Source organism: Suricata suricatta, chromosome X (assembly GCF_006229205.1).
Source record: "Suricata suricatta isolate VVHF042 chromosome X, meerkat_22Aug2017_6uvM2_HiC, whole genome shotgun sequence".
In the NCBI taxonomy this organism is placed as follows: Eukaryota; Metazoa; Chordata; class Mammalia; order Carnivora; family Herpestidae; genus Suricata; species Suricata suricatta.
In genome coordinates this window covers 50,958,280-50,968,370 of record NC_043717.1, presented here as the reverse complement: position 1 = coordinate 50,968,370, position 10,091 = coordinate 50,958,280, and the positions used below count along the sequence as shown (strand labels likewise).

At 46.1% G+C, this 10,091-nt stretch overlaps 1 protein-coding gene across 1 annotated transcript; it reads left to right on the top strand.

Moving 5' to 3' along the window:
* Positions 1–770: 770 nt before the first annotated feature.
* Positions 771–8,601, top strand: AWAT2 (acyl-CoA wax alcohol acyltransferase 2). Its single transcript, XM_029929415.1, has 7 exons — positions 771–855; positions 6,041–6,151; positions 6,517–6,587; positions 6,833–7,037; positions 7,265–7,439; positions 8,026–8,225; positions 8,447–8,601. The coding sequence occupies exons 1-7, from the start codon at positions 771–773 to the stop codon at positions 8,599–8,601; spliced, it is 1,002 nt and encodes a 333-aa protein (XP_029785275.1).
* Positions 8,602–10,091: the final 1,490 nt, after the last annotated feature.

Below are 10,091 nucleotides of genomic sequence, written 5' to 3'. Positions count from 1 at the left end.
ATAGAGAGCATTGTTGTCACTCCCAACATTTCTATCACGCCTCTTTCTGGTCAATTCACTAGCTGAGGCAACCACTACTCTGGATTTTTTCATGATGGGCTAGTTTTTGCCTGTTCTAGAATTTCATGTACACAGAATAATTTGATATGTACTTACATTTATTTATTCATTCAATAAAAAAAATCATGTAGCACCTACCATATGCTCAGAGACCTATGTCTGATGTCTGTTCATGGGAGTAAGGAGTTCTTCTGGACTGAGCAAAGATTCAAGCTATTTCTAGGTATGGCCCATGACCTCCTCTCTCCTCCCCTGTAATCACTTTGTCACTGAGAGATTACACACGCACAGTTGGGTGTCATAAATGGAAATGCAGGCCACTAGGCAGGTGAGCGCCCTGGGCTCCTCCCTATCTGCCTCTCCCCCCAGTGACAGTGGCTCTGGAGGCCTCTCATCAGCCCCAAAACCCCCTCCCACTCACTTCCCACACCAGAGTTTCATCTGCATTTCTTTACACAGGTGTGCAAGGGGGTGTCACAATCTCAGCCCAAGCTGTGCCCAAGTGGGTAAAAGTGAAGGTGGGTAGACCACTGGAAGGAGCTGGGCAAGCAAAGGTGGCATGCATCCCTCCTATCATGTGGGGGGTGGAGACTAGCTAGGGGCTGGAGAAGAAAGCATGAAGAGATGAAATATTGAGGGCTACTGAGCAATCAAGTCTAGGAAACCAAAGGAACAGCACTCACTTGGAGCCCCTGGAGACCGTGAACATGATGTTCTTGCCCTCTAAAAAGGACCTTAAGACTGCCGTGGAGGTCTTTGCTGTTTTTCAGTGGGCCCTAAGTGCCTTTATTATTGGTGAGTCTTCAGCCTTTGGAAGGGCGATCAACTGCCCTGGTGTGCTCGGGACTGAGGGGTTTTAGGATTTAGCAGGATCTTGAATGCCAAAACCTGGGTCATCCCAGGCATTGCCTAGCATGCCTGGTGGTGGTGTGTGCACATAGGGGTATGTAGGGATGCATATGCATGTGTGCAACCAAGCCTTGATGCAGACGTGAATGGTGAGCTCTCCTGGGTCTATGCTGGGTCTATGATGGACTTGTTTTGGGAAGATGTGGAGCAGTTTCACTGAGGCTAACTTAGGGAAAGGACCTAGCTGCAAAAGAATTTAGCTGTTCATGAACTTGAACAGACCACCAGTGGGGAATAGCTGCCTGGTGGCAGATGAAGTCTCTGAAAACCTCTTGTCCAGAGCAATTCAATCATTTTTCCAGCCATTTCCCCCCATTATCTACACCACAAACACTTTGTGAAAGTTACTTAGATGCTGGACACTGCGTTCTAGGTGCTGAAGCAAAGCATCCCTGTGGGAAGGGGAGTGCCTGGAAAAAAATTCTCATTTGTCAGGTGGTTTAAGTGATTACTAGCTGGAGGCAAGCGTATGAACCAAATAACTTTGTAAGATATCTGGGAAGGACTGCAGGTAGGCCTTGGGAGTCTGGGGCTTGCTAGTGAATAGGGAGAATGGGCTAGAGGCAGGCAATGGGAGGCTCAGAGGCCTGCCTGGGGTGGGCCCTGGGACCCTTCTGTGCTGAAAAGAGCAGTGTTAACCTAGGAATGATTAACAATTAAAGCTGGAAGAGACCAGCAGAAAGGAATTCATATGTATTAAATATTTTGCACTTGGTATTTTCACACCTACTTTTTCATTTTAGACTCACACCAGCCTTATGAGGTATAAGCTATTATTATGCATAATAATACTACATATATATATATATATAATATACATACACACACAAACACCAATAGCCACACATACATAATAAGCACTAACAGTCATATTACCTAACATTAATTGCACCCTTTTATTGGGTCAGGCACCATTCTAAGCACCTTATGTGGCTAATAATCTCCATTGTACCGATGAGGAAGCTGAGGTACACGTAGTATAAGTGGTCTGTCCAAGACCACATAGCTTAGGAAGCAGAGTAACTGGCTTGGGAATTGAGCCCACAAGGGCCTGATTCCAGCTCATGAATTCCTTTCCTACCTCTTGCATCAGCTCACTCAATGCTGATTGGGAGTTTGGGTCTGGACGCGTCCCTGGAGCACATGTTAGGCCAGGGTGTAGTCTAATTCCTAAATGCCTCATTTAAAGTTTCTGTTAACTGCCCATTCATGACCTTTGCCCATTTTTTTCCTGTTGAATGAGTTGACTCTTGAAGGGCAAATAGGAACTAAGTGAAGAAGGAGGCGTGTTCAAGTCAGAGAGTGGGCAACACATGACAAGGCTAGGATGAGGGAGAACAAAAAGCATTCAAGGAGCTGCCAGTGGCTAAGTGGGACGAGGGGGCAAAAGGCACAGAAGTGATGCTCAATGCATAGCGAATGAACGAACAGGAGACAGAAGAAGGGGGATATTGGAGAAGCAGGCAGGCCGGGGATGATTGTGCAGGGTATTGTAAACTAAGAAACAGGGTTTGGACTTTTTCCTGAGGGCCATGTGGAGCCATGATAGGTTTTGGCACAGGATGACAGCATCAGATTTGTGTTTTCAAGAGATCACTATAGCTCTGTGTAGTAAATTGGTTATAGGAAGAGGCTGTTGCAATCATCCAGGTGAGAGACGGTAGTGATTTGGACCAGACCAGTAGTCACTGGGATGGAGACAAGAGGGAAGAAAAGGAGAGTTTTGAGAAACTGGAACAGAATTAATGAATCTTGATGATCAGAAGATATGGGCGAGAGAAATGGAAGAGGTAAAATGGAGGGCTTAGGGCTCAGTATGAGGTGGGGCAGAGGAGGCTGAAGGAGGTATGAGGCCAAAAGTGAGATGAGTGCAGGGGGCAAACTGTCCCAGAGAGTTCCTAATTAAAGTCTGACTGGGGGACATACAGAGAGGTAGTATGGAGCAAGTAGGAGGGCTCTAGGCCTGGACCACAGGAGATGTTTGTTCCAGCACTCTCCCTTCCCCTGCTAGCTCATGTGGAGTGGGTGGAGCAAATGACCCCTCAGAACCTTCTGAGCTCTTCACTTTGTGCATAGAATTGTATTCCTGTGAACCCTAAAGGCCTTGAGAAAAGAGCTTCACAATAAGTCTATGAGGAACATAAGGCAGACATTGGTAAATTCCCACTTGGCAGATGAAGTTCAGTGACTTGTCTGAGATTATATTCATGGCAAATGGCAGAGCTGGGATTCATCTCACTGCTAGGGCACTCTGCCTGTGGCCACATTGCCTCACAAGATGACCCCAACCCTATCTGGGTTAAGCATAGCCTGAGGGAAACAGGGAGGTTCTTTTGGACTAGACTCATGACTCTATTTCTTGAAAAAGTCAAATAGTTTCATAAGGAGTAGATCAAAAGCCAAAAACTGCTGGCCTTTGTTCTACCCTTACATCTGCCCCATAGAGGCAGCCATTTTCATCTTTGCTAGCTCTTTCTTCTGGTATTTATCTCCATGTGTTTAAACTGTCTAAATATTAGTATTTTCCGATTTAACAACTTTAGACATTGTCAATGACTTTCTAATATGGAAGATGAGAATTTGGTTCTATTTGCTATTGCTAGATCTGTCCTTTTTCTTCATCCTCCCAAGATTGCCATAGTATGGGTTTTGGTTATATACCTGACTATGACTAAGAATATCCATAGTTGAGCCATTTAGTGTACTGAGAGCATATTTCTTTCTTGTACAATTTTCTGTTTTCCCTGGAAGTTACAATTGCCTCATTTTAAATTTCTTTTATGATCCGGGCCCCTGGATGGCTCAGTTGGTTAAGTGTCTGACTTTGGCTCAGATCATTATCTCATGGTGTGTTGAATTTGAGCCCCTCATCAGGCTCTGTGCTGACAGCTCGGAGCATGGAGCCTGCTTTGGATTCTGTATCTCATTCTCTTTCTGCCCTCCCCCACTTGTGCTCTGTCTCTCTCTCTGTCTCTCAAAATTAAATAAATGTAAAATAAAACAATTAAATTTCTTTTATGATCTATTAGCTATTAGTTACACCAATTCATCTTCAAACTCTCCACAGACATATTAATCTCTCAATATGAGTGAACACATCAGGAATCTGTAAGGTCCTCTCTCCTCCCCGACTGTTTATTTCCTTGAGGATATTGCTGCTGGAGCCCAGCATCTTCCTGTTACAGTCTGGTCTTACACATAGCTCTCACCTCCAGGGCCCTTGAGGGACCTTGGGTGCATAATTTAAGAAGGTGTTCACTCTCTGGGTTGTGCAAGTGTTTGGTCAGTACTTGCCTGACCCTGAGAGCGTCCTCTTAAATTTTGTGCCCCAAGTACCTTGCTTGCCTCACCCTAGCCCTGGCCCTGGTCAGTTCTTCCTCAGTTGGCTCGTTTTTTCCCCCCTGGATCCCATGCCTTCCTCTGTCTTGGTTCTCCCTTATCTTGATGGACCACATCCTCCAGTAGTTTTCTGAGAAAGAGACATGGGAGATAAACTCTCTAAGACTATGTCTGAGATGGTTCTTTAATACTTGATTAACAATTTGGCTGTATATAGAATATCTTAGCTGTGTGTACTATAAGTGTCTGAGTTTAGAGTCTCTTTGGTTCAATTTTTCAGAGAATAGTCCTCTCATTGTCCAATTGTGTGGGGGCAGGGATGGGACCTGGGGTTCTAACTACTTCTTTGATAGTCTTTCAATCAAACTCTATACCTCACACTGCTTTTTGTCACATCTGGTGACTCCAAATTCTGAGTCTTTCCTAGATTTTCTAGAACAAACAGACTTGTTATTGTAGCCATTCCACTTGCAGGTAATTAGGTTTCAACTTCCTTTATTTGAAGTCACTCCTTCCTCCATCTACTTTCCAGCATGCAAACATTTTGCTGGTATCTCTTGTCCACTCTCCTTGATATCTAATTCTTTTTCTTTTTGCAGATCTATACTTTTAAAAACATTCTTTTGGTAATTTTAATGGGGCCTTGGCAAGGAGTCAAGATAAAAACTTGTGGGGCGCCTGGGTGGCTCAGTCAGTTAAGAATCCGACTTCAGCTCAGTCATGGCTTGTGGATTCGAACACTGTGTCAGGCTCTGTGCTGACAGCTCTGGAGCCTGCTTCAAATTCTGTGTCTCCCTCTCTGCCCTTCCCCCACTTGCATCTCTTTCTCTCTCTCAAAAATAAACATCAAAAAAAGATAAAAACTTGTGTTCAATCTGTCATGTTCATTTTGAAGTATTTTCTGTCTTTTCTAACCTTTATTTTGACCCACTTTCTCTCAAATAGTCTCATTCACAGCTGTTTTAAAAACTTTGCTTTTCTGTTTGGAGTGTCATTGCAACTACTGTATTGTAAATGATGGAAAATAATTGCATATGTTAAAAAATATGAAACTTTATAAAGTAAAAAAAATTTATAAAATTTTTAAATAAAAAAATAAAAACTGAGTCTGGTTTTTAAATTCTAATTCTAAGTGAGTGTGGCTCCCTAAGATTCATCTCCATTAAGTCTGTCCTAATTACTCTACCCTACACAGTCCCGTATCTTACTCTGTCCCAGCTTGCATTTTCCTTTGTTTCTCATTTGCAAACTTGTGTGCTCCCAACCTGGCTGATACTGGGTCTTCTTTTTCTCTTGTATTCCCTCCACCGATGCCTCACAGAGAAGATCTGGAGAGGAAATTGTGAGTGAGAAGAAAATTGCTCCTGGCTCTCTTGTCCTAGGACTCCCAACTTCTAGTGGTTAGATCAGGATGACACATCATTGGCTTCGTGCCATTGAACACAGCCCAGAGTAGTGAGGGAGCAGGTTCTGGGGAGTAGAGGGCTTACTGCATGGAGCACAGCTTGAGAGGAAAGCATCTAGTCTTCCAGAACTGAAACAGGTTCCCAAGGACAGAGAGGAGATGGAGGGCAGGGGACGTGGGCACATAAACCATACACTAGGGAGAGGAAGCATGATCATTGAGTGAGCATGGAAGGGAGAGTGTGTGTGACCTTGAAGACCCCAAGAGGCAGGGCATGTATGAAGGACTGTTCATAATTCATTAACTCTGGGCTGGGCTTCTCTGCAGTAGTCACCGTAATCTTTGTCAACCTGTACCTGGTGGTGTTCACATCATACTGGCCTGTCACTGTGCTTATTCTCACCTGGCTAGCTTATGACTGGAAGACCCCCGAGCGAGGTAAGGGCCCCTCTGGGGGCTGTTTTGCTACCTGTCACAGGCTTTTTCTTCTCTTATTATAATCCTGAGAGGTTCTGGCCAATTCCTGGGTAGTCCTTAAACCTGTCCCTACCTGGGTTAGAGAAACTGAGGGAAGGAGTCTTTTAAAATGCTAGAAAGGCCCAGATCAAAACTGAAGTGGGTTAGGGGAAAGGCAATTAATAAATCAGACATGTGGGCTTGTCCTAAATTGGCCCAGATGTGATATATGCCATCTTGGTTGTCACTTACAAGGCCAGGAAACAGTAGGGGGTGAGGGTCCCCGATATGGCTCACTGAAGACAGAGAGGGTGGGGAAAACTCGGGTACATTGGCTCTGTTTTCAGGTGGCCGCCGGTTTAACTGTGTGAGGAGTTGGTACCTGTGGAAACTCTACTGTGATTACTTCCCCCTCAGGGTAAGTAGCTTCAGATCCCCACTTGGGTCCCAGTCCCAGCCCCAACTCGATTGCCAGTGGTTGGGCCAGGGTGGAGGTTGAGGGCATCATTCCCATTGAGACCCATGCGAATGATGCCCCCTGGAGCTGTGTGTTACCCAACCTGCGTGTCTGGACACAGCAGCCCTTTCCCCTTATGGGTCTCTGGCCAGAAGAGGCGTACTCTTCCTTGGCTATGCCCCTCCTGACTATACGTTCCTCTGCAGCTGTTGAAGACTCATGATATCTCCCCTGGCCACAACTACATCCTTGTCTGCCACCCTCATGGGCTCTTGTCCCACTCATGGTTCGGCCACTTTGGCACAAATGCCTTATGCTTCTCCAAGATCTTTCCGGGTATCACTCCTCATATTCTCACACTGGGAGCCTTTTTCTGGGTGCCATTCCTCAGAGACTATGTCATGTCTACAGGTGAGTTGACTCCTAGGACATAAAGCCAAAGGAAACATGGCTCTTTAAGGGAGAAGTTTTTGGGGAATGGGGGAGGGCGAGGCAGACTCAGTGATCCTCTCTGGTCTTAAAAAGCTACCTTGGGCTCACCTGCCTGATGTGAGGCTTTCCCTCTTTGAAGATGTAGGGAGAAAAGTTAGGAGGTGTGGGAAGTGGCCAATCAGTTTTTGGCGTTTTCTGCCTACCAGGGGCCTGCTCTGTGAGCCAATCCTCCATGGACTTTCTCCTTACGCACAGAGGCACAGGCAACCTGCTGATTGTGGTGGTTGGTGGCCTGGCTGAGTGCAGATACGGCCTGCCAGGCTCTACCACCCTGGTCTTGAAGAACCGAACTGGCTTTGTACGTATAGCCCTTCAGCATGGGTAAGGACACCTCTGGTCCAGAATGGGGAGAAGAGCTCCAAAAGCCTAGCAGGGAAGGAGTGAGGGGTTTTGAAGAAATTATATCTAAAAATGGAGGTAGAAAGTTGCTTCTGTGTTGGAGTAGAGCCTGGGCCAGGTCTTGGAAGCATTTCTGCTCATGAAGAAAGGCTAGAGGGCTAGCCCTGAGTTGTTCTCTCTCATACTAGCCTCCCATCTGGGCCAGTACCTCTATAAAAGTAGCTCTACAAAAGGCTGTAGCCTCATGCCAGAGAGAACCAAAATTACTGTCTGGGTTAAAGGGAAGAAAGCTAAATGAGATGGCCCTCAGGTCTTATCTTCCAGTGTTTCAGGCCTGTGGGTTTGGAGGAGAGTCTGGGACATGCTTCCTGTAGCTTGTTGCTATCTTGCCCCTACAGGCAGCCTAGGGTAGACAGTGGGGCCCTCACACTTAGTCTGGATGTAGGTCTAGCTAAGTTAGGTGCTGAGAAGCCTATAGGGAGAGCCAGGGACCACTGGTAGTCAGCACATCTGGTTTTCAGCAGGGTGCCTACCTTTCTGGCCGTCACTATATGCCTTTCCTCTGCAGAGTGCCTCTAATCCCTGCCTATGCCTTTGGGGAGGTAGACCTCTACAATCAGCACATTTTCACTCCTGGGGGCTTAGTGAATCGATTCCAGAAGTGGCTCCAGCGTATGGTACACATCTACCCTTGTGCTTTCTATGGACGTGGCTTCACTGAGAACTCCTGGGGCTTACTGCCCTATGCTCATCCTGTAACCACCATTGGTGAGTAAACCTTTCCACTGGCAGCCACATCTAGGATATAGGATCCAATTCTGAGACTGAGCCTTGGGTCTGGCTGTGTCTGGAGGCAGAGAGGCTGGCCAGGATGAGTGGCATGGTTGCAGTAATGGTGGGGAGAACCCAGGCATGAGGGCTGAGGCCCATTCTAAGGAGTGAACTGTTCTGATGTTTTCCCCTTTTTCCTTCTCTGTCTCCTCTGGCAGTTGGGAAGCCTCTACCACTGCCCAAGATTGAGAAACCGAACCAGGAGACTGTGGCTAAATATCATGCACTCTATATTGATGCCCTACGCAAACTATTTGACCAGCATAAGACCAAGTTTGGCATCTCAGAGAACCAGGAACTGGTGATAGTTTGACAGATATCCCCAGAAGCTTCCCAACCTGGAACCTGTGAAATAGGACAAAAGTCACCTGTGGGCCTCCTGTTCCTGATTTGGCCAGACCTCAATACGAGGTGGGGCTGGCCATTTGGCTGTTCTCTAGACCCCTATTCTTCCTTTATTTCTCTCCTCCTTCCAGCTCCTCTTTGACTTTTCCTTGGGATTACAAGGGAAATAGTCCCAAAACTCAGGGAAACCCTTAATAGAGAAGTATCCTGAATTTTCCCTCACCCATGCTCACTCAGCATCAGTACTGAGGAAAATAATGGACAGAATAAAAAACTTTTCTTCTGAAACTTCTTGTGCCCCAACTAATCTGTTTTAAGGGCCTAGGATCCCTGATAATGGCTTAACTTCTCTAGCTCTCACACAGCCCCATCTCCTGGCATCGAGACTTCTGCAGGACTGGGAGCCTTCAGATTCCGTGCACTTGGAGTTCAGACTCCACCACCCTGAAGCCATATGACACAGAACAACCTGCCATTTCTGGGCCTGAGTTGCCTCATCTGAAGGACTAAGAATCCCTCCCCTGCTTACCTCAGAGGCTATTGGGAAGATCAAATGATACTGAATGTGATTGAACTTTGTATATTGGCCAGCTACACAAAATTATTCTCCTTCAGTTATTTGGCCCATTTCCTATCCTTGAGCAAACTATGCCCTAAATTCCATGACATCTCAATGTTTGAAAGAACGTTTACAGTGTAAGACCTTGTCAACAGCCCTTAGGAAGTTTAAGTAACTTATCTAGTTGGGCAACCTACTTAAATTGCTTCAGCATTGGTCTCCTCATCTGCAAAATGGCATGATACATCATGGGGGCTGGAGGCTTGATCTACCCAAGCTGTTATGGGCTCAGGCCTGAAGTATCTATTACAGATGCACAGTGTCAAGTTGACGGTAACTGCATGCTGTGTCTCTGCCTTGGGACAATGTTCTTTTCTTTGGAGGACCTCTGGCTTACTGGATGGGCAATTACAGGAAAAGATCTAAGGTGGTGGAGGTGGGGACGTGTGGCCTGGTGCACAGAGAGAATGTGGGATGTTCTGACAGGAAATTCAGACCTCCTTCCTTCCGTTGCCCCCTCTGAAATGAGTGCCTTGGTCCTTCCCTTAGCGTGTGTGTGGCAACGCTTGCAAAGAAGCACCCAGCATATAGGTAGTACTTAAGTTGATTTCAAGAATGGGGAAAAAAGCTTTATTTGTAAAGAATGAACCATTAATTTATACAAACTTACATCCCAGTTTATATACATTATATATAGTTTATGTACATAGTATCTCACACTGGATGCTGACTCCCCAAAGCAGCACTTGGCCTGCTCCAGGCCAATCTCCCGGAAAAGGCCACCCCTCACCCAACGTCGGAGATTTTGAATAAAGGAATGACACACCCCAAGTCCTCTTGGAGAGAGCCCTGACCTGAATTAAAAGAAACAGTCTGGTTCCTTCTTTGTGCTCACATGG

Coding starts and splice junctions, on each gene's coding strand:
- AWAT2 (XM_029929415.1), top strand. CDS start 771: ATGTTCTTGCCCTCTAAAAAGGACCTTAAGACTGCCGTGGAGGTCTTT. Junction 6,152..6,516: donor CTGGAAGACCCCCGAGCGAG/GTAAGGGCCCCT, acceptor CTCTGTTTTCAG/GTGGCCGCCGGTTTAACTGT. Junction 8,226..8,446: donor TCATCCTGTAACCACCATTG/GTGAGTAAACCT, acceptor CTCCTCTGGCAG/TTGGGAAGCCTCTACCACTG.